This window comes from Diabrotica undecimpunctata, chromosome 9 (genome assembly GCF_040954645.1).
Source record: "Diabrotica undecimpunctata isolate CICGRU chromosome 9, icDiaUnde3, whole genome shotgun sequence".
Classification (NCBI taxonomy): Eukaryota; Metazoa; Arthropoda; class Insecta; order Coleoptera; family Chrysomelidae; genus Diabrotica; species Diabrotica undecimpunctata.
The window spans coordinates 80,415,410-80,441,609 of record NC_092811.1 but is presented as its reverse complement, the minus strand read 5'-3'; the positions used below and the strand labels follow the sequence as shown (position 1 = coordinate 80,441,609).

Sequence of the window (26,200 nt, the reverse complement as noted above, 5' to 3'; positions counted from 1 at the left end):
GTGATCAGAACCTAAAGTGTCTTGATATACGGACCAATTTACCAAATCTGCCAAAAAAGAGGAGATAAGAGTTAAATAAACTGCAGAGTGATTACCATTGGGATTAACTCTAGTGGGCGATCCATCATTTAAAGTAATTAGTTCCAGAAAATCTAAAGCTTCTGTTAAATCCTTTCCCCCGCGATCTTCCGGAATAGGGCCCCACCTGTAATGGTGTACATTAAAATCGCCGCAAAAAATTGTACGAGAGATATCAAACTGTACCAATAAGTTTAACCAATCTTTTTTTGTGGCTGCTATGTCTGAAGGTTTGTATACTGAAACGAAAGAAATATATATATCTGGAATAAATACTGCACATACTTCAATGCCCCTTGAAAAATTTTGAATTATTTCACTTTCTTGGTAGTTAATTGTTTGTAAGATAAATATACCAACTCCGCCATATCCGTCATCACGACACCTTTTAATGAAGTTATATCCCTTAATATTAAAATTACTATTAGACCTAAGCCAAGTTTCGGAAAGTATGATAATATCAACATGGTTTTTATTAAGGTAATTTAACAAACTATTTTTATTAGAAGTTATTGATCTACTATTCCACTGCAAAATTACTAATTGGTTTTTAATTGTTTGTTTATTAGCCATTTTTAAAGTTTAATCAGTAAAATAGTTTTTCACTTGAATCTGATTCACTATATGTTTCCATGGCATCATTTGGATCACTTGGAACAAACGCACTTTCTACAAAGTCCCGGATATTAGATTCCATGAGAGTATTTGGTGGTAATTGAAAATTTTTTTGAAATTTATTTATGAAGGAGGTAATTAACATTATAGTTTTCTCTTTATAGTCCATAAATTCTTCTCTGTAGGGGTTAGGTATAATGGGTTTAGGTTTTTGACTAGGTTTAAAAGATTTTTTTACAGGCATCGTATCTGGTGTAGGAGAGGTTGGGTGTGTTCGTTTAATTGTTTTAACAGTATTCACTTTAGAAGCTGGTTTTGGTTTTTTAAAAGTACTATTAGATGATGGACTGTCGCCAGAAGTATTCGGTAAAGTTGGAAAATTGTTATCGTTCTTTAAAATAGAGAAACGGTTATTCGTAGCCACCTTCGCATATGATGGATTATTGTATATATTTTCGGCTTCTTTAAAAGAAATGTTTTCAACTGACATAATTTGTTTTATCCCCTTTTGCTTTGCATATACAGGACAAATACGTGAAATTGAGGGGTGGTCGTTATTATTACAATAAATAAACAAATTATTTTCTTTACAATCCTCTTTTGTATGACTTGTATCTGTACACTTTTGGCATCTCTAATTTTTTGATTTACATTGTCTAGCTGAGTGGCCATATCTCAGACATTTGAAACACTGTACAACGGGTTGTATGTAAGGTTCAACATGAAAATTGCATAAATTTATTTGTATACATTTTGGAATTTCATTTCCTAAAAATTCTACTATTATCATTTGTCTATTTACCAAAACTACGTTTCCATCAGAGTCTATAATTTTCCTTTTCATACGATTGACACTTGATACCTGTTTGTTTGATTTGATAGCCGTTAATAAATATTCTTCAGAAAAGAAAGTATCTACCATCCTGACAACTCCTTTTTTGTGAGTGTAGAATTTAGGTATAAATGCTATTAACTCATTTTTTAATATAACTTCGTGGTTAACTAAACTATTGGCTATTTCTAAGGTATTAAAAATAACCTTTACCCTATTAACTCCTACCGGTTTAATGTCTATTACATCTTTTTTTTTAAATTTCATCTTTAAGTAGAAAGTGCCCTATTTTAATTGGAAAAATTCTCCCTAAATTTTTATTTTTATGTTTCACAAACACATAAAATGGGCCATTATCTCCTGGTCTATAACTGTTATTCATATCTATTTGCTGAACATACCTGCTATTATCACTATCAGTGTTTTTTTCATCGGGCGGCTTATCGCCGCCCGTTTTTTCTGACATCACTTACGCCTTAAAAAACTCTAATATGCTCTCCGTAAATATCAATACCAAAACTAACAACTAATTACACTTCTTATATTTTACAAGAAACAATCACCAGCTAATTCACAAAACTCGAATACGTCCACCCACCTTGACTAACGAATTCGAACTCGAAATAAATGCACTGATAGTGTTACAGTCAATAATTGGCTTATGAATGAGATATATTTCAGTGACTATTATACAAATGCTCGAAAAGTCTGAAAATCATCTGAAAATATGATGTTATGGTTCCTTGTTCGGAGTGTATGAAAAAAAAACATGTTATTATGAATATTTATTTAAATCGTTCTAATAGTTCTAAAATTGGTTTGTAGACAAAACTTTTTGTACTCTTGCTAAGAATAAAATCAATGTGCGTAAAATCGGGCAATGGTACGGTGGAATAATAAGCCACATTTGGCAGTATCTTTGCTAAAAGTTTAACATCCTGCAAAAATAAAATTAAATTAGTGATAATACATAATATAATTACTGCTAGAACTATTTTCTTTCTGGCATTTATTTTACAGTTGAGCTTTATTATGAGCATATAATCTAACATAAATTTTAATATTAAGCGTCGCTTATTATCGCAAGCTAAAGTTGCTACCCCTATTGCGGTATCGTAGATGGTAATGTATTTCTATATGACAACCTATAACTACTACTGAAAAACAATGTGTAATTTAAAAACACGTCTGTGAAAGTCTACATTCCTTTAAATAACAAAATAAAAACATTAGTTTTATTAAAGTTTTGAAAATATTTTCTTCTGGCACGTGTAAGTAAAATATTGTGTTTAAATGGGGTTACGCTACAATTGATTATAATAAAATCTACATTTTAAATAAAATTTAACGTTTTGACCTCCAATTCAAAAATCGTTTTTAAAAAAGATTATTTCATAACTTTGAGAAAAGAGAATAACCGCCCGAGGGCGTTGAAGAGGTCATGTCTTTATAAAATTGACGATAAACTTACTTGGTCACGTTGTTGCAGGAGGCAGTCATGCTTTTAACTGAAAAAATCTAAGAGGTGACTTTGTGCCAGAGGGACATGTAATTCTGATTATTTTGTGTACTTCTCCATTATTTATATAAGCATTATGCGTATTTGTGTTAAGAACATTATATTATTAACTAATTTATTTAAAAATAATCATATCTACTGGCTCAATTGAAAAAACAAACTGAGTTGAAGATTTTAATATTTAAAAAAATATAAATTCATAATACAACATATAAAAAGTTACATAATATATCATAATCATATATATAATCATTTTATTTTTTTATTATTATATTTTTTATTGCATTGATGCTCCTTACATTCACGGGTTTTGGAGAATTATTTTTTAAAATATTTCATTTTCTGCATATGAGAAAATATCATCTTTTTCAGGCCATTTCCAATGTAACCACTTCTTATCATAGTCTTCACTTCTAGTCCCGTACTGTTAAATCCAAGACTTTCTCCAGGAAAGTACTCTCCTTTATAAATAACAACAGCATATTCTTCCTCTGCAAAATCTTCTAGTGGTTGCAATAGATGTGTGAAGTCAGGCAGAAGAGCAATTAGTATAATACCTTTTCTTTTGCAGAACTCAGTTAGATGAAGCGTTAAATGTGAAGAATAGCCATCCAGAAAAAGCACAACAGGTAAAGAAATGCTCTTTTCAACAATCCATTTTTTATAGAATACATTCGTAATGAATTCATAAAAACATTCTCCAGTCATCCACCCGGAGTCTGAATGGCCAATACCCCAGCCCAGAAGCATTTTCAAATGAATTCTGGCTGGTACTCTTTTATAGGGAAAAAGAACAGTACGTTTCACAACTTGTCCTTATGCCGAAACTGTCAAAAGTACCGTAAGGCATTCTTTCTAGTCATTAGCGATTCTGGTATAAACTTATTTCGAACCTTTTCTTACGATTACACATGTTTCTTTTGGTGAAAGAAAAAAAGCTGATTCGTCGCAATTAAAAATTCTTTTTGGGTCTGATAGAACTTCTTCCAAATTATTTGTTTTTAAATAGTCTGAAACTCTATCAAACCAACCTCTTACACTTTTCTGTTATATTTGCCCAAAGTTTGGCCAGAATATGTACTCGACGAAAGAGCTGGCGAAAAAATTTTCGTACCAATGACGACCTGGAATTCTGTCTTTAAATTTATTTGCTCGTTCTAGGCGGCGAACACGTTCTCTGCAACATACCCCAACAGTTGTTTTTTTGTCACAGGAAAACCAACAGTTTCTAAATATAGAATTCAATCTACTATGGTTTGTTCTTCAGCTGCAGTCAGGACACAGTGGGCCCCACTTGTAGCACCTTCTTCATATTTGATATGAATTTTATCAACTAGGGTGCTTTTTGGAATTGTGAATTCTCTGGATGCTTTTCCAAACGACATTCCATCTCGAATTGAATCCAATTCTTGGTGAAGAATTGCATTGGTATAGTTCTTTCGTTTTTTAGACATAGCTCAAAGTTTTTCTTGAATTTGGAAAGATTTCATAGAAAGAGTTCATTATATTCTCGGTCGGTAATAGGTCACAATACATATTTTTTGTACTCTATCACCGACCGTGAAAAAAATATTATTTTAGGAGACTACTTTTGAATGTTTTTTAAAATTCATATATTTCATTCACGTTTAAAACAATGAAGTACCATGAATATGATTATCGTTTCCCGTTCAAAAACAGACTTTTGGAAATATGACAGTTAATATATTATTCTATTTGAAATAATTCTTCAAATAAAATACAATTTTATTCTACTTTCATATAACTTCTTTTAATTGAAAATTACGATCTAGTCGGTCGGTAAATACTGAAGTGAATCGTTGGTTTATTACCTTACATTATGAATAATTGTATGCTAAAATATTTTTAAAATTTCACAATTTTCAATGACTACATTCCCCTCATTCCGACCGGCCGGTCGGTAAAGGGTTGATTTTGAGTTTTAAAGCACCTTTTACCGACCGTTCTTTAATTGTGAATAAATTTTAATTGGAGAAAGTAGTTAACCAACGAACACATTAAATCTTTAAAAAAAAAGTGGTTTTGTGCTATTTCTTGTTATAAAAGTGCAATACTAACCTTGATATATTAACAAACACTTAATAATGCCAACAAACATGCACAATGATTCTTATAACCTGCCTTATGGAGTCTTGCAACACCACTGCGAAATCCGTTAAAATTTGTCAAATTTGGCATTAGTCAGCAGCTGGATTATGTTTGTAATCTTGCCATATCTATGTTTTATAAAATGAAACTGGACTTTTCATAATGCGCCTAATACTGAAAAAATTTATTGCGGTCGGTAAAGAGTACAGTTACCTTACATCTCTAACTTTCTTAATCCGCTATTATTGGTATTGTTGTTGACTTTAAACCCCTTCTTGTAAGTGTTTCTGAATTGCTTGTAGTGTTTTGTTGTTTTCTTTCTTTTATCTTGTAAAATTCATCATTTATAAATAACAAGGAGTAGGTAGTTATTTTTTGTTAACCTTTGTTATCAAGTTTTATTCTTGCTGAAAGTCATATTTATTGAAACAGGTATTTTGTGTTCTATTACATAAAGATTTGGCTGTGAGTGGTAATTTAAATATTTCTTGGTGTCGGTTGGTTTTCTATAAACTCTGGTGGCATATCCTGTACCCTCTTTTGTGATTAACACGTCCAGGAAAGGAACTGAATTATTGTTATGTTTTTTTCATAGTGAATTTAATTGATTCTTCTTTATCGTTGATGGCTATGGATGTGTTGATGGAGATGATTATCTTCAGATTTTTTCAGCCAAAAACATGACTATTGCCCGTAACAACGTGGCCAATTAAGTCAACCTGGCTTTAATACTCTTTTTACACTTTAAATGCTGAATAGTAAGGTTGTTTGTGCGGAGTTCTTTTATCTACAAGTAATTAAGATAAGGATATCATTTATCGTGAGTGGTATCCAATGACTTGTTTTTGCCGTCATTAAGCTATCACGAAAATAATTGACAGCAAGTTATCTTATTTTACTTAAATAAAATAACTATAATAAATAAATAAATAATAAAAATGGATGCATGATATTGAATTGTCAAAGGTCACAAAATGAAGAGGCCTTATTCGATGCTTGGAAAACTGTCGAGAATCACAAGGTTAAACTAAATGAGAATATTGGTAATTTAAATATCTGTACGTGTGGGTTCGTTTTCTATAAATGTTGGTTGTAACGTTTCAATCAATCAATTGAACGTGACACCAAGCTCTGCTTAATACTTGTCCCACATACTATATTATTCCAAAACGACCTCACTAAATTATAAATATTTTAAGTAGCCGTTCCATCTTATATAAGCCGATACAAATGTTTATTCCCTCTCTTTTCAATCATATCACTAAAATCATTCTACAATGAAATTTTAGGCACACAAATTGTTTAGTGTCTTAGCCGTTACACCAGTATCTTTTTCTAGATTTAAGCCTCTGTTTTTTACTTGTTTTCTTTTGCATAGCAGATACTTTCTTTCTTAAAATAAAGCTAAAAACATTTTAACTTTAATTTTTTTTTATATGTAGCTATATTACCTTATTTTCTTTAATATCTTATTAACAAAATCTTTCTATAAATTTATTTTTATTTGCTGAGATCGTTTTTCTCTGAATACTCAGCTTTATTTCTGATCGGCTTTTTCTTTTGGGAGAAAACTGATCTTTGTATCAATTTTCTAGCCACTACCGTAGGGAGCAAGCAATAGCCAACCATACTACCTTGGGAAGCAAACAACAGCCAACCAAACTACCTTGAATAAGTAATTAGCAACCACCCATACTACCTTAAATCCACTGATGCATCAGAATATATTTTGAAACCCATTTACATGGGGACAAAAATGATTGCTATAATCTAGACCAGTGGTCGCCAACCTCTTCAATGTGTTGAGCTACTTTGTTAATTTTGGAATAAACAGCGAGCTACTCACACGGAAGCCACGTAACGCAACGTAAATGAAATAATCCACAGTTAATCTATCATTATATGTATTTATTTTACTGTTTAACTGGTAATACATAATACATAGGTACTAATAATAAACTAATAACAAAATAATTAATATTACTAGTACGTACTTGTTCATAGCTACATTCCTACCTATCAAACGAAGGTGTATTTAAAAAAAAACACAAACTTTTATCCAGCCACAACGACATGTCACGTATGATTTAAAAATAGTTAATAATAACAACAAAAAAGTAACGCACTATCATAAACATAAATATTGAAAAATAAAAAAGCACGTTCAATGAGAAGGCTGACACTCAGACTCATCGATAATTTTTTTAATGTTTGCAGTATAATTTGATGCAGCCATTCGAATACAATTATCCAAATGTTCATCTGTAAGTCGATTGCGATATTTGTTCTTAATAAACTTGATATTGGAAAAATAAGATTCACACAAATAGGTTGAACTGAATAATGCTGTCACTTTCAAGGCAACACGGCATAAAACTGAATATTTGTCTTTACTTACAATAGGCCAGATACATTCAGTACTTGAGACTAACGATTTTAAGGCTAAATCATTTTGAAACTCAATGACTTCCATTTCTGTTGCAGCGATGTCTTCGCCAAAGTTCTGCATAACACAAGCTCCAAACTGCTGGATATCAATTTCCATAAAGGGTGAAACAACAAACTGCGCTACTAAAGCCATTTCATTGAAATCCTTAAAACGATTTTTAAGGATACCCTGAAGATACTCTTCAGGGTAGAAATTATTTCTACATGATATTTGTTGTCATAGGGTTCTAATGGATTTTGAGATATTTTTTCTGAAAGAATAGGAAAATGATTGGAATCGCTGTGAATTAGGTTTTGTTCCCAAAACTCCAGCTTTTTGATAAATGCTTTTATATCAGAAATTATTTCCGCTAGTTCTTTGTCTCTCCCCTAAAGCTGCAAATTAAGTTCGTTTAATTTCTTTGTAATGTCCACGAGAAAACCAAAATCTCTAAGCCAGATTGAATTTTCTAGTTCCGGAGTCGGTTCATCGCGTTGTTTGAAAAATTGAACTATGCCAGATAGGACATCATTAAAACGTTTCAGCACCCGTCCTCTACTTAACCATCGGACTTCAGAGTGAAGGAGTAGGTCCCCGTATTGATAGTCAACTTCATCGGCCAAGGTTCTGAATAATCCTCTTTGTAACGCTTGAGCTCTAATCTTGTTCACAATTCTTACCACCAGTTTCATAACGTTGTTGAGTTTCGGGAAATTTCCACATAATGCTTGCTGATGGATAATGCAATGGTAACAGAGAAATTGCGGAAAAGTTTCATCTTTACGACATAACGCCACCAGACCCTTATCACAACCCACCATAGCTGGAGCGCCATCGGTTGTCAAGCCTACCATTTTCGATATTGGAATTTTCTCGGAAGAAATAATATTTTTTAAATGAGAAAACAACTCCTGTCCAGTAGTGTGTCCTTTCAGTGGAATGAACTTCAAAAGATCTTTAATCGTAAAATCACTAAAAACCATCCTGACGAACACGGCCATCTGGGCAGTGTCAACGACATCTGTTGATTCATCCAGTTGAAGTGAAAAATAAACACAGTTATCTAAGTCAGTTCTTAACTGTAAAAAAATATCATTGCTCATTACTTCTACACGTCTCATCACTGTATTAGCAGAAAGTTGCATAGATTTTATAGCTGAAACTATCTTGTCATTATTTCTAAAGTTGGCAAATAACGAATCATCAGCTTCTAAAAACGCCTGTTTTATCATTTCCCCGTCTTCATAAGGTTTCTTTTTTTGTGCAATTATCTGGGACATCGGTACGATGCTTCAGTTGCAGCCTTATTTTTGTCGACTGTTCTTAAAAATATTGATTGTTGTCCAATTAACTGTTTTTTTAACTGTTTCAGTTTCTCCTTTCTGGCGGCAGAATGTAGTGGAAATGATTTTTCAAAATTAGAATGTACAGTTTTATGATGTCTCTCAATATTTCCTTTTTTAGCAACGGAGACCGAAGTATTACATAACAAACACACATTTTTATCTTTAACTTCTGTAAAAAAGTATTGTTCTTCCCATTCCGAATGAAAGTGGTATGTCTTTACCTTCTTACAACTGCTTGCCATAATATTATTTTTGTTGTTCTCTACTAACCCAACCGCTGGACGTTGGTTACGCGTTCAGTTTTAAACTAAGCGCAATGTCGCCGCACCGTGCGTATTTATCCCGTTCAAAGCAATCCAGATCGTTCTCGAACACAACGCGCTGGTCCGGCTGGTCGGTTCTATAAATAGCCGATTCTAGCTTGACGGCGTCAGGGGCAGATCGCTCACCGCAACGTTGCCGCTGTTTATGTTTAATATTATGACAATTAGATTTTTTTGTGGAATTTCCGGAAGCTTCTCTGATTTTTGCAGTTCGTATTTTTTGAATTAAAATCGTTGTGAGAGCTACCAGAATTGCCTCCGCGAGCTACCGGTAGCTCGCGATCGACAGGTTGGCGACCACTGATCTAGACCAACAACCGCGCATAGCCCAACCAACAACCACTGACAGCGGCCTAACTTCCACAAAGATCGGAACCCTTTCTGGAGAACTGAACGATTCCTTCAGAACAAACTAAAGCTGAGTACTTTTTTATACTTAAATTATTTTATACTGGCAACCGGCAGAATCTTTGAGTCTCAGTTTAATTTTTTTTTCACATTCATAATAATACGAATTCTGTTTATTATTATTTAATAAATATATATTTATAGTAAACGAAGGATTAAGGCAGGGCGATCCTTTGTCATCATTACTCTTCAATTTATGCCTAGAAAAAATAATGCGAGAAGCGAAAATCAATAGAGAAGGACTCCTATATCATAAAAGACACCAAGTTTTGGCATTTGCGGATGATATAGTGTTGCTGGCAAGAGGAAAAAAAGAGCTACAGGAGATATTACAGAGAATAGTAAAAGCAGCAAAGAAAATGGGACTTTACAGAAATGAAACTAAAACAAAATGTATGCAGTGGACAGATGATCAGTTCAAGGATGGACAAAAGTTTAAAGTAGAAGTAGAAGAAAGATCATCATACGAACTTGAAATGGTAGAAAGATTTACATACCTAGATAAAATAATATCACGTAAACCTAACATTAAAGAAGAAATACAAGCTAGAATAATGGCAGGCAATAGAAGTGTACATGCTCTTAGTGGAATGTTGAAAAGCAAGTTTTTATCAAGAAAGGCAAAAATACAGTTATACAAAACAACTATACAACCAATAGTAACATACTGCAGTGAGACATGGACAATGACAAAAAATGAACAAAATTTACTGGAAATATGGGAAAGGAAAATCCTGAGGAAGATATATGGAGGAATAATAAGGGACGGTTTATGGATAAGAAGATCAAATGATGAGTTAAAGAAATTATATAATCAACCTAACATAATAGGAGTCATAAAAGCACAGAGACTAAGATGGCGAGGTCACCTAGAAAGGATGCCGAACACGAGGACTCCAAAAAGGGTGCTAAACTACACTATAACTTTAAAAAAGAGAAAAGGAAGGCCAAAAAATTAGATGGAATCAGGAGGTAGAAAAAGATATGGAAAAAATTGGACCAGAAGGACAAAAAAGAAAAATGAATAACAAGAAGGAATGGAGAAAAATCACATATCGAGCCAGAGAAGATCTCAGTACATAAAGGAAAGCGAAAATGAAGAAAGAACAAACTTTTTAAGCCATGGGCCTCTAAGGCCTTTAGTGCTATTGTATATATATAAATATATATATACCTTTACTACGACTTCGTAAGTTTTTTTTATTTCCTGCACCTTTCTGTGATTGATGTGGGGAGAGAATAAATGGAGAACGAACCCAGGGCTGAACAGCGGGCAGAGCACCATTCTGATAGATGGAACGGTGGGAGTTTCTCGCTTTAATATCCTTAGGGATTTTCGAAGAATTTTTCCCCTCGTTTCTTCCAGCAGTGTGGTGTGGCTTAACGCCCTGGTCCTAATACGAATAGATGTTACATGGTTGCATATCCTTTACCCGCTTTTGTGATTACCACATCCAGAAAATAAAGTGAATTATTATCTTTTTCCCTAGTGACTTTGATTGATTTTTCTTTATTGTTGATTTCTATGGATTTGTTGATGAAGATGATTTTATCTTTTCAGTCAAAAGCATGGCTGTTGACTGTAACCAGTGGCGGATCCAAGGGGGGGGGTCACGGGAGTCATGACCACCCCCAAAACAAAATTAAATATTAATTAAATAATCATAAAAAAAATAATTTAAAACCCATCAACCCTATAGGCAGGAAGTCAATAGTTGAAATGATTCAAACCCATTTATTCTAGGGGTAAGTGTAGAATCATACGGAAGCCTTTTTAAATTGCCCTTTAAAAAAATCAACAATTCCAAATACAGTAATACCTCGACTAAGACTTATACGAATTCAGAGTAACGCGATTTTCAAATTTTGTCAATTCGTCATTTGAGTGCCAGAGAATCGTTCGATTATCGATGAGATAAAATTACCGCACACACATTATTGCTCATTCAATGTACATGACATGACTTTTCGCACAAAATCAGCAGATTTTTATTTTGTATTAGGTATTTCTTATCTTCAGTTTTGTCTACGAATTGATTGTTTGTAATTTGAATATGTATTATAATTGTTGAAACTGTGTACTACATTTTATAATGCATCTATAATAATTATCAAAGTGAATATTGTTGTTGCATTAGCTCTGTCTGATACGTTAGTGAATACAAATAAAGGAACTGGGGGCTGCTGTCCAGGTATTTGTGAAACTGTGAAACAGTAGTTTGTCCTAGTGATGCTTTAGATATAACTGTATCACTTAGTCATCTTCTTCAGTCACCAAAATTAGATTTTATGTGGGCTACTGAGGCCATATAAGACACTAAATGTATTCTTTAAAATAAAAGATCAAATGATGAATCTGTTTTTAGCAAACTTTACTATGAAGTAAACAAATAGCTGAACAACTAGACATTGAATTGAAGATGCCTCGTATAGTTTCTCGGCAAACCTGTCTTCAAAACCAATCTGCTAACTCTTGCGAAGAATATTTCCGAAGATCTATTTATTTACCCCCTTTAGACAATATCTTAACTGATTTAGAAGAACGAGTTTCACCGAAAGTTATGAATCTAGTTAATCTTCGAGTTGTCTTACCCCATTTAAATTACTTAACTTTGGTTTATACTTATTTATCCTTGGTTTGTTCTTGATTTTGTAGCTATAAGAGAGGTGGGTTGAAATTAATTGTCTTTAAAATACCTAGTTTAAATTGACGGTTCTTGATTTTTCAGTATTTATATTTTAATAACTTTCCTTTGGTTTAATAGTCTTGTACACTTAATTTTACTGTCATAGAGTGTGGGTTTAAATTATTTTTTTTTGTTTAAGTTTAAGACCCCTTAATGTTGTAACCTTCTTTGCACCCGTAGGGTATTTGGGTTTTAATAACTTCTCATTGGTTTATTATATCGCTTAAAATAACTATTGAGAAAATGGTTCCTTACATGAGGCACAAATCATATCAATCCTAAAGGTGCAAAATTCTAAATCCTATATCAGAATCACCCTCAAGACCCATGACCCCCCTGACAGAAATTTATGGATCCGCCACTGACTGTAACAACTTGACTAATTAAATCAACCGAGATTTTTTTACCATTCTTGAGCAGTCTATTTTAAAAACGATTTCCGGGATGAAAATCGAAACGTCAAATTTTATTTAAAATGTAATTCTCATTATAATCAATTGTGTCTTAACAAGCAATTAATTTTAGTTATATTTAGTAAAATTCGCTATACATTAAAATTGTCTTTCTCTCAAGTAAACTATCCATTACACTAACTTTTTTTATTAAACAAATATGTTTCAGAAAATTTTTTTAGACGTAAAAGTTTTAGGGTACTTCTTTTAAGTGTATTATGTTTTCAGTGACTAATGTTAATATTTATTATAATAATTAATAACACTAACGAACGCTTGTAACATTTGCCAGTCCAAAACAAGTTTTTACCGGAGCAATAGCGAGGGCTTGGGTTACGGAATTGTGTAATATATTTTAATTACATATATTAGAAAAAAAATTACTCAACTACTTTAATAAATTAATCATAAAATTTTTTATTAAGTAAGCAAATCAAAACATATACAAAAAACAAATCTCAAGGCTCAATTTTTATATAAATCACCTTCATTCGTGGCTTCTAGTATTTCTTAGTTGTTTCCTTATCGGCATAGACACGGAAAAATAAAAATACACAGATAAATTCAATAGAAATTATCAATACCATTTATTTGATCAAAAAAAGAATTAAAATATTAAATATTGCAATTTTCTTAATCGTAGTATATTTATATGATACTAAAAACACGAATAGAGAATCTTATTTCTTATTGTCTCCTTTGTAACTAAAACCAACTTTAACAATTTATAACAAACAAATCTGATTGAATTTGGATAATTTTATAATCATGAAATGTTATGAAATTTAATATGCAATATGGTATTTAATACGAAAAACTCATACGTTCATGTCACAAAAGAAAACGACTGACATTTGCTGATAAATCGACAATGTCTACGTAATTTTTTTCTTCCTGGATTGTGTTGTAACCAAGAGAACTCGTCCACGTTCCCCAACAATGTGTTTCTGCTACTCTTCAAATTCTGCTCTCCTTCCTGTTTACTGCTTCCCACTCGCTCGTGCTTATCTTCTCCTGATGCAGTTCTTCAGCTTTTTTTTTTTGAATCACTTCTACTTTTTATGATCCAAGGATCACTTTTATCGACTCGGTGCCACAAATTCAAAAAAACTTTTACTCATTACTTAAACAACTGGACACATCAGACTCCAAATAGTTTTCAAAAGAACCTCTCTACTTGGTCTATCACCTGTCCCACTATTCTGCTAATAACACTTGTAACTTTTAACACAACCTGCGGTACTTTTTCAACACACGGTCTTCAAAACTGAAGACCGACATCTTGATTTTTCATCCAATAAAAAAAAGCTTTCAACCATACCATATAGTTTACCAAATTTAACCTCTCTTTTAATTCTAAAGAAGTTCTCAAAATTTCGTATTTGTTTGTTCTTTCTGGAGTTCCAAGAATAAATAAAATTCCTTATACTATATACTTGTACCTTTATAACCACAACTTAATTCTGCACTTTCCAAAAATTGTGTTCTCTGTTTTTAAGAAACTAATACAAAACAATATTTTAAAAGCTGTCTACTTTATGCAATAATCACTCTTTGAAATATATACGGGCTACTCGATTTTCCACCCTATAAATGGCTATCCAAATAATCTCTTATTGTTGTGACGCATTACAAAACATTCATATTTCGGCAAAAACACGTTCTTAAAAGTAGTTATAATTTTTTTTTATTTAAACAAAAATAACCCTGCATCAACTACTAAGAATTATTAGCAGGGGGTACAAACACAAATTACAAGTATTCAATTTCTTACAATTGTGACGTAAAAATATGAGTAATATTAAAAACCTGTAAACATGTTTATGTTTTAGATTGTACAAGACCCTTCTATTTAAGTGAACGGTTCCTTCCAGAAAACGGTCGAAACGATGACCCGGATTGACCTTCTAGTATAATCAGGCTGAATTCTCGACCGGCTGTGTTTTGATATATAATAACGGAGCTTTCATGGAAGGGACAGTTAATGAAGAAGATTCGCGCCCGCGATTTAAATGTTACGTTCGTCGATATAAATTATGTATTATTAGTTAAATAAATTGTTATAAATTATCGTGCTTTTTAATAAATTAAAATAAGAACCATAAATTAGAATTAATTCACAATACAATGTATTATATAACTTAAAACATATTCTATTAAATACTGTAAAATTTAATGTCTTTCAAATATTTCAGCACTTGGTTGAACTGGCAGGTTAGTAGATCCTTCATGTTGGTAGAAAGGTTATTTTTTCTTCTTTATTGGGTGTATGTTTTGCATTCTAACAGAATATGTTTCACAGTGATTTGTGTGTTGCAAATGTGGCAGAAAGGGATGGCTTCTTTATTTATTAAGTAAATATGGGTTAGTATAGTATGTTCTATTCGTAGTCGAGTTATTATCACTTGTTCATAACGTTTAAGTGGGAGTGGTAAGGTGGTACCGACAGTTTCTATGACATCTTTTAATTTGTTGGATGTGGAGTTCCAGTTACTCTGCCATAAGTTGTTAATATGTTTTTTACTGGAGGTTTTGTGGTCGTTTCTTGTTAGCATGTGTGATACAGGGATGCTTTCATCTAGTGCAGCTTCATTCGCAAGTTGGTCCACTGCTTCGTTTCCTTTGATTCCCACGTGTGAAGGCACCCATAAAAAAGTTATTTCTATGTTGTTTGTTGATAGTAGTATGAGTTCATTTTTTATTAACATTATAATTTCATTTGATGGATACAATTGCTGTAAAGCTGTTAGTGTACTTAATGAGTCAGATATTATAATATAATGAGGTGCGGATTTTCTTCTGCAAACTTTCAGTGCCTCTAAAATAGCCAATGCTTCTCCAATAAATATGCTACAACTCGGGAGGGAGTCGTATTTTAAAATGGTCTGCTCCATGTATGTAAGCCGCTGCTAGTCCTGATTGAGTTTTTGATGCATTAGTGTAGATATGTTCAGAATTTGGATAGTAGTTATAATTATTTTAACAAATTTTGTCATATACAGGGCATTGAAAATTTACATGATCGTGGGCTATGATGATTTTTATTTTATTTTTGATTTCAAATAGGAACATAGCAATATATATATATATATATATATATATATATACATATATATATATATATATATATATATATATATATATATATATATATATATATATATAATATAGGGTTTTTATCGCGGTTCTCAAAGAATTAGCTTGTAAGTACTTTTTTAAATTATCTTTATTATAACTATTATGAAACACACATATATATCTAACCTAGCCAATGTAAATTTAAAATAAACTATCTTTACATTGATACTCTTATAAAACTAATTAAATTCTATAGACAATGTAAAATTTAAACAAACTATCTTCAAAATTGAAATTGTTATGACATTAACTAAATTATATTAACAAAATTTTGTACCTTTCTTTCACTGAATGCCTAAATGAACTGTTTTCCACTATATAGATTCTAATCACCACTGAATGTCTTCGTACTTCAGTTATCCTTGTTTTTTGTGAAATTACTTTTTCCAATTATCAGCTTCTACCAATTTAAGATATAGTTTTCTTCACCAGCATTTATACACCACCAACCAAACCAGCAAACAGCATTTATATTTATTCTTCTTTTCAATATACCAATATCCAATTATTATAAGTTGATTTATACTAATCTCCAACCATAATATAATTTAATTTCTTCCAATATACTTTTTTTAATCTTCAATAATTATTTGTGTATAATTATAAATGTGCATTAAATTATATGCATAATTTTTAATCTTCATTTAACTCACTATATTAAACAATTGGACTATCTCCAACTAACTTTCATATTTCTTATTAAACTGCTTGACTGACTTACTAAAACTGTGAACAATTGACTTCACTAACTAATCTACTAACTTTCATAATAAACTGCTTGACTTCTGACTAAAAACTCAAAAACTGCCATCTTGAATCCAAATCACGGGTATTTATATCTTTTTGGATATTCTAGAACCATCTGGTAAGATATCATGTTCCAATTTCGTTCTATTTCTTCGATATGGATGTTCTCGAAAAAATATCTGTTCCATCCACCCACATAATCATTATTCCAGAATGTTCGACTGTAAACAATGGTCACACTCTGCACTCTGGAGAATTCGTTTATGTTCCATTGATAATTTTGTTGACATTTAGGCTTTTCAGATCAGAATAAACATTCAAATTAGTAACTAACACTCTAATTTAATAAAATACACATTTCAAACAATATATTATTATAACCCCACTTTATATTCGTAAATATTCTTAAACGTCACTTCAGAGTATAAATATCTGTCTATCACTCACTGTATAGTTGGTTGCCTAGTCACATGGCTCACTTACATATATTTACAACATTAAAATACAACTTTTTACAATTATTATATGATAATTTCTTAAAAATACCCTCACATAAATAATTTTTATTAAATTCTCTAGTATATAACTTATTTAAAACAACCAAATATCTAATATTATGTAGTATATAACTTATAAATAATTTTCTATAAACCCTAATCGTATCAATACCCCAAAATAATATTTAAAATAAATAATTTACTTATTATTTTTTAAATATTAATTTTCTCATACCTTATTAAATTTAATAAATTAATAATTCAATTTTTTTTTTTTATTATTTAAAATGTGTTAAATGCATCCCTGTTCGCTGTCTATATCAAAACAGAGAACAACGTAGCACAGTTCGGCTATTCTATGGTCAAACTGTCATGTCAAATGGAGAATGGATTTTATCAGAGAATAAAATATAACCTTAATTAAAAATATAATCGATATGGTGTTCTGTTTGTTTATAGACAAAATCTAGGAATTATTTCCATTCAAAATAACTTTCATCAATATAAATTGGTAAGTTTTTTCACTTTATTATATTAGAAAGACATTTTTATAGCAATTATAGTATCAATTTTGTGTCTAACCCCAAATTATGATTTTTAGGGTACAAATTAATTTCCATATATACAAAATTCAACAAGTATGATGTCAAATTGATTCAAAATAATGAAATCTACCATCTACCATTTAACAAATCAAGTCTATTGAATAAAATGGATATATCAGTAAGTTATTAGTGTTATTATATTTGTGTTAAAGGTATAGAAATCATTATTCAATCTCTTCATGATATTGAAAAATGTCGTTGATATGAAACATGCCTCTTAGTCTGTTCTCTGCATCTATTAACACATAACTATTTAGTCCATTCTGATTTTCAATTATGTATGGACCTTCAAACATTGGTTGTAATTTTTTACAACGATTTTCTTTAACATTACTTTTTCTAAGTGTATGAATTAACACTAGGTCTCCTTTTTGAAATGTGATTGGTTTTTTTATATTTCGATTTTGTCTTCTGATATATTTTTCAGCTTTCCTCCTAATTCGGTTATTCACTTTCTGCATTACTTGTTCTAACATATCCTGATTATATTCACTAATCCACTTTCTGTTTCCTATATGGCCAAACATTAAATATTCTGGTACTTCTTCTGTATTCAAATTATGTGTATTATTTAAAAAATACTCTACTTGTGGTATATGTTGCTGCCAATTTTCTTGTTGATTTTGGCACAGTATCCTTAAATATTTTATAACTTCTTTAATATATCTTTCTGCAGGATTTGCCTGAGGATGTTCGATACTTGTAAAATGAATGTTGATTCCCTTTTTCTCACAAAATGCCCGAAATTTTTGGTTGTTAAAATATGTAGCATTATCTATTATGCAATTTCTAAATGGTCCTATTTCTTCGAAAAATTGATTAATATATAATTTTAATGTTTTAACATTTGTTCTGGAGCAGGGATATAGTTTAATAAATTTTGTATATAAATCAACTATCACTAGTATATGCTTTTTTCCTGTTGGACTGAGAACTAAATTTGAAATAAAATCCATGGAAACTGTATTTAGTTTTTCATATACAACATTAGATTTATATGTGTTCTGGTTTTTGAAATTCTTTTCTTTGTTTAGTTGACATATTGGGCATTGGGTAGTAATTTCTTTTGCTATACTTATGTCATTCTTTGCAAAATAATTGTCCCTAAATAGCATCCATAGCTTTCTTGAACCAATATGCATATAATTGTTATGTAAATTTTTCAATATTTTCTTTGCTAAAGTTCTAGTTATTACATATACTTCTATGCCATTTATTATTTTATAATATACCCCATCTTTCCTAAGGACTTTTTGTTTTTCACTCAAATTGATCTGATCTCTTATAATTTCTTCTTTAGAATATAATCCAGTACTTTCTACTAATTGATTTAATCCAATTTTTATTGTTCGCTGCCCTTTTTGTGGTGTATTTTCTAACCTTGATAAAGCATCTGCCACTATATTGGATTTTCCAGAAATGTATTTGATTTCAAAGCAGTATTCACTAAGTATTAGACTCCACCGATGTATTCTACTGTTTCCATATTTGTTATTTAATATAGACGTTAAAGCTTGGTGATCTGTTTCTATTGTAAATTCATTACCCAACAAATAAAATCTTAATTTTGTGACACAGTGTATTATACTTGCTAGTTCTAATTCTGAAACTGAGTAACCCTTTTCATGTGGCTTTGTAATTCTTGAAATGAATTGTATTGGGTATTCGACCCCATCATGTATTTGTAATAATACCCCTGATAATCTCTCTATTGATGCATCTGTTCTTAATATGAATGGCTGTGTGTAGTCAGGATAGTATATTTTCAAATTTGACAGAAAAATGTTTTTAATCTCTTGGAATGCTAGTTCTCTTCTCTGATCCCATCTCCATTTTACACCTTTTCTCAGTAGTTCAAGTAATGGAATTTCTTTTATACTTAGATCTGGTATCATCCTTTTATAATAATTAATTATTCCAATAAATCCTCTTAAAGTTCTTAAATTGTGTGGTGTTTTATATTCCTGAATAACTTGTGTCCATTCTGGATCCATTTCGATTCCCTTAGTGTTAAGTTTATAACCTAGATATATGACTTCTTTTTGAAAAAATGTACATTTTTCTTGATTTATTTTTAGTCCAACTTTGTCTAATCTATTTATTATAATTTTTAGGTGTTTCTCATGATCTTCAGCCGTTTTAGAAAAAATTAATATATCATCAATGTAGTGAATTACAAAATGTTCATATTGATCCAGAATATCATGAAGACATCTACATAGAGCACTGCAAGATGATTGAAGTCCAAATGGTACTACTTTGAATTGATATACTACTCCATCTATCTGAAATCCTGTATACTGTCTACTTTTTCTTTCTAGAGGTATTAACCAGAAACTATGCTGTAAATCGATTTTAGTGAAAAATGACATTCCTGTAATTCTTCCTAATATTCCATCTATACTCATTGGTGCTTCAAATTGCTTTTCAGTAATCTTGTTAATATTCCTTGCATCGAAACATAACTTGATTTCACCTGATCTTTTTCGTACTACTACTATGGGGTTAATAAAACGTGTGTCTGCCTTCTCAATGATTCCATCTTCTAACATATTATTAATTGTTTTGTTTACTTCTTCTCTGTATTTATATGGTATTGGGTATGATTTTGTTTTAAAATCTTTTTCCTCCTTAACTCTTATACTATGGATATAATTCTGTGCAATTCTATTTTCTTTATTGACAAGTCCCCTGTGTTGCTGCAATATGGAAATGACTATTGATTTATATTCTTCAGGGCAATTTAAAACTTTCATTATATCTTCTTCTTTACAAATAAAATTATTCTTCATTATGTACTCATTAGTCCTTGCTTCCAATTTTACGCACTCCGCCTCGTAGGCATCCATCTGCTTAAAATTTCCATTCCTTAAATATTCACTACCATTATTCTTTACATTCTTTTGGGACATTTCCCTATCATCAAAATACATTTCTTCTTCATAAACATCATTATTTTCTTTTAATAATATCCTATCAACTCTTATTCCTTCTTCCACCTCATCTTTCTGCATAAATTTAATTATTTGCCCTTCCAAAGTTATCATTTTTTCTTCAAAATCTATCTTTACTTTCTTCTTTTCCAATTCATCATTTCCCATTAATATATCAACACATAAATCCTTGACAATAAATCCTTGCATATTAATTTCTTTATTAAGAATATTAATTTTAAAATTGGCTAGTTTATCAATTTCACCCAACTTCTTATTATTTGCACCAATAATTTTAATTTTTGGAATCTTTATTATATCTGATAGTTTTAATGTATTAAAAATAAAATTCTCCGAGACTAAAGTACTTTCTGAACCAGTATCTATCATAATTTTAATCATTTTATTTTTGGCCAAAGCATTTATATAAATTAAATTAATAGAGTCAATAATTTTATCCTCATCTAAGGAAATAAATTCAGAAGGTTTTTCATAATAGCAATGGCCTAACTTGTAATTCAGAAAGTTTACTGCACAAAATTTTGATTATTAGAATTGTCAGATTGTATCTGACCACTTGGATCTGATGTCCTATGTCTTTCCCTACTATGACTTCTACTCACATTTTCTTGCCTTGTACTATTTCGTTCCCTGTCTTCGCAGCTTCTATTCCTTCGAACACAATTTACCTGTCTGTTATAGTTAGGTCGCTCTGTATTTCTTCTATTGTTAAAATCTTGTCTATTATTATTAGTACTGTTATTAAAATGTTGTCTATTATAATTACTGTTATTATTATTAAAATTTTGTAAATTATTACCATATCTATTATATGATTGTCTATATTGTTGATTATCATTTTTATTATATTGAAAGTTATTATTGTTTTTTCTGTTGTTATTATTACTTGTCATATTGCCTCTTTGTATTCTTTGAATAAAATTAATAAAACTATCTATTGTTTGAATATTTTGTACAGTTACGGTTTGCACAACATCAGCATCAAAATGTCTAGATACATTTAAGACTGTTTCATCCTCTCTAAGTGGTGGTTCTAAATATTTTGCAACTGTTATCAATTTCAATGCATAATCTACCATATTTGATTTTAAATTTTGATTATACTTTCCAAAATATAGAATTTCTCTAAACTTGGCTTGCTCTAATTCACCCCAATAATAATTTAAAAATTTATTTTCAAATGCTTGAAAATTATCTAAATCATTCTCAATACTAGCAAACCAAGTTGCTGCATTGTCATTTAATGTCATTCTAATATAATCTTTAATATCATTAATATTATTCACCAATCTTAATTTATGTTTTAAACTATTTATGTATACTCTAGGATGCAAATTTTTTATATTACCAGAGAATTTAATCCCAGTCTCATTTGTTAAATTTAAGTAAGGTCTCCCTATGTCTCTCATTTGTGAAATATCATCTATTCTCTGTTCCACATTTCTTATTTGATTACTATTTATTTGGATATTTTGTTGTATATCGTCTAATTTTTCTTCTGTGTTTCTCCTGTCTTCGTTAATTTTTACTTCTAAGTTACATTTCTGTAACTCTATTTTCTGTTCTATATCTATCTTATTATCTTGAATAATCCTCTTTACTTCTGTCCTCTCATTTTCTATCCTTTTCTTGTAGTCATTCCGTATAATTTTTATTTCATTTGCTACTTTTTTCTCTGCAGCTTCAAGTTTTTTATCCATTTGTTTTTCTATTTGCTTTACAATTTTATTATTATTATCTTCTATTTTCTTTTCTAATTTTCTATAATTCTCTTCCATTTTTTTCATGTTCTCTTCCATTTTTTTCGTATTCTCTTCCATTTTCTTCGTATTCTCTTCCATTTTCTGTTCCATTTTTTTCATGTCTTCTTTGACTTCTTTTGAATTCTCTTCTATTGTCTTGTACATCTGCATCATTAATGACATCAAAGCTGCCATATTGACATTTTCCTCTCTTTCTGGATTCATTTCTGCAGTATCTTGTGGAACTTGAACTAAACTCTCCTCTTGTATAGGTTGTGTTTCTACTTCCACATCTTCTTCATTCTTTTTGCTTCTTGTACCTTTCTTTCCTTGAGACATTTTGAGACTTTACTTGTTCAAATATAATTAAAATTAAATTACACGTTGGGCGCCAAATTGTTATGATGTGTTGTTTGTTTGAATGATGAGCAATGAGTGTTTTTAATAATATAGGGTTTTTATCGCGGTTCTCAAAGAATTAGCTTGTAAGTACTTTTTTAAATTATCTTTATTATAACTATTATGAAACACACATATATATCTAACCTAGCCAATGTAAATTTAAAATAAACTATCTTTAAATTGATACTCTTATAAAACTAATTAAATTCTATAGACAATGTAAAATTTAAACAAACTATCTTCAAAATTGAAATTGTTATGACATTAACTAAATTATATTAACAAAATTTAGTACCTTTCTTTCACTGAATGCCTAAATGAACTGTTTTCCACTATATAGATTCTAATCACCACTGAATGTCTTCGTACTTCAGTTATCCTTGTTTTATGTGAAATTACTTTTTCCAATTATCAGCTTCTACCAATTTAAGATATAGTTTTCTTCACCAGCATTTATACACCACCAACCAAACCAGCAAACAGCATTTATATTTATTCTTCTTTTCAATATACCAATATCCAATTATTATAAGTTGATTTATACTAATCTCCAACCATAATATAATTTAATTTCTTCCAATATACTTTTTTTAATCTTCAATAATTATTTGTGTATAATTATAAATGTGCATTAAATTATATGCATAATTTTTAATCTTCATTTAACTCACTATATTAAACAATTGGACTATCTCCAACTAACTTTCATATTTCTTATTAAACTGCTTGACTGACTTACTAAAACTGTGAACAATTGACTTCACTAACTAATCTACCAACTTTCATAATAAACTGCTTGACTTCTGACTAAAAACTCAAAAACTGCCATCTTGAATCCAAATCACGGGTATTTATATCTTTTTGGATATTCTAGAACCATCTGGTAAGATATCATGTTCCAATTTCGTTCTATTTCTTCGATATGGATGTTCTCGAAAAAATATCTGTTCCATCCACCCACATAATCATTATTCCAGAATGTTCGACTGTAAACAATGGTCACACTCTGCACTCTGGAGAATTCGTTAATGTTCCATTGATAATTTTGTTGACATTTAGGCTTTTCAGATCAGAATAAACATTCAAATTAGTAACTAACACTCTAATTTAATAAAATACACATTTCAAACAATATATTATTATAACCCCACTTTATATTCGTAAATATTCTTAAACGTCACTTCAGAGTATAAATATCTGTCTATCACTCACTGTATAGTTGGTTGCCTAGTCACATGGCTCACTTACATATATTTACAACATTAAAATACAACTTTTTACAATTATTATATGATAATTTCTTAAAAATACCCTCACATAAATAATTTTTATTAAATTCTCTAGTATATAACTTATTTAAAACAACCAAATATCTAATATTATGTAGTATATAACTTATAAATTATTTTCTATAAACCCTAATCGTATCAATATATATATATATATATATATATATATATATATATATATATATATATATATATATATATATATATATATATATATATAACAGCGCTACAGGCCTTGTAGGCCCGTGGCTTCTAAAAGTGTGGTTATTTCTCTCCATTTTTTTTTGCCCCTTGCTTTCTCTCTCCAATTTCTCAAGCCTATTTCTGACAAGTCTTACTTTACTGCTTCCAACCACTTCTTCTTTGGATGACCTCATTTTTTGTTTTACCATTTCTCCCTCCTTCAGTATACTTTTAACGTTCTTTCTTTTAACGATTCTCTGTTAGTATAATGTGACCAAGCCATCTAGCTCTTTGGGCTCGTATTTTTGCCGTAATTGCCGGTTTTCCAAACATCCTTATTATTTTCTTATTCGTTCGTATTCTCTAAATATTCTCTGCCGTCTTTATTCTTCCGAAGATTTTTCTGAGCACCTTTCTTTCCAGATCTCTACTTTCTTTTCTTTCTGCTGGTTCATAATCCACGTTTTACTGGCATAAATCACTGTGGGTCTGATTACTGTCTTGTAGACTCGAAGTTTAGCTGTTCTTGACACACTTTTTGCTTTCAGTAATGTATTAAGTGACCCTATCGCTCTGCTTTTTTCATTAGTCTTTTGTACTTTACTCCCAAGTATTCAAATTGTGACGCTTTTTCAAAACTATAGACAATCTCTGCTCCTTTTTTATTGATATATTTGTTATTATTTGTTATGTCTCCTTTCATTTCCATATATTGCATTTTTGTTTGGTTTATTGTTAATCCATATCTTTTCGCTTCTCTTTAAATTTCTGGAAAACTTTTTCTGAATGTTTTTTGTTCTCGCTAATATCACCACAATATTCGCCTACGGTATACACTGTTTATTTACTCTTCTTATGATTTGTTTTAATACTAGGTTGAATAAACTCGTTGATAGCGGATCTCCTTGTTTTAAACCTCTATTCACTGAGAACTTTCTTGAAAAGCTCCCTTGCATCGTTATCCTATTCAAGGTGATCATTAGCCTCATTCTCACTAGCCGTATAAGCTTTTCTGCTATTTCTAATGTTCTCATGGCCTCATCGTTCGATTTAGGGAGTCATATGCTTGTTTAAAATCGATAAATCCTAAGTTTTGTCCGTAGCTATTATTTTGTGATAATTTTAACATACTTATTTGATCAGTAGTTGTTCTTTCTGATCTAAAACCTCCCTGGTATTCTCCAATCACTTTATCATATTTTATTAATCGTTTCCTAATAATGTTTGCAAGTATTTTATAGACTACTTTTAATAATGCTATATATCCATAGTTTTCGCACTCCGTTTTGTCTCCTTTTTTATAGACAGAACAAGTTAGAGCACTATTCTATTGTTTTAGCATTTTCTCCTTTTGACAAATTATTATCAAGTGAAATATTCTTTCCTTCAATTTTTCGCCACCGTCCTTAAAAATATCAGTTGGGTTACCACTTTCTCCTGCACTTTTGTTATTTTTTAGGTCTATTAATATTTCTTTGACTTCATTCAGAGTTGGTTCCTCACACGTCCCATTTTCATCTTCTTGCCGATTTCCATTTCCCTCAAGTTCCTTTTGTTTGTCTGTATATAAAATATTTTCGAAATATTCCGCCCATCTGTTTAATTTTTCTTCTGTTTCACCTAGAAGTAAGCCTTCTTTGTTTCTGCAATGCTATGAATTATTCTTTGTAGTTTCTCTGGATTTCTTAACTTCTTGGTAGCAATTCTTTACCTCTTTGTTTATGTAGGCTTCTTCTATGTTTCTATGTTTTTCAATTGATTTTCTAGCTGTTTTTTTTATTTTTTCTGCAAATTCTTTTCACTTTCCTTCTTCTTGCCACATAGTTTTCAATCACATTTTGGGTAT

At 30.6% G+C, this 26,200-nt stretch overlaps 1 protein-coding gene across 4 annotated transcripts in view; it reads right to left on the bottom strand.

Annotated features, from left to right (window-relative positions):
- Nucleotides 1-2,295: 2,295 nt before the first annotated feature.
- The window catches only part of LOC140450182 (lipase 3-like), an 84,293-nt gene continuing 60,388 nt past the window's right edge, over nucleotides 2,296-26,200 (bottom strand). For all 4 annotated transcript variants that reach the window (XM_072543638.1, XM_072543641.1, XM_072543640.1 and 1 more), the window contains one exon: nucleotides 2,296-2,463. In XM_072543638.1, coding sequence (XP_072399739.1) covers nucleotides 2,311-2,463 — 153 coding nt within the window. In that variant the 3' untranslated portion in view covers nucleotides 2,296-2,310. The remainder of the gene's footprint in view (nucleotides 2,464-26,200) is intronic.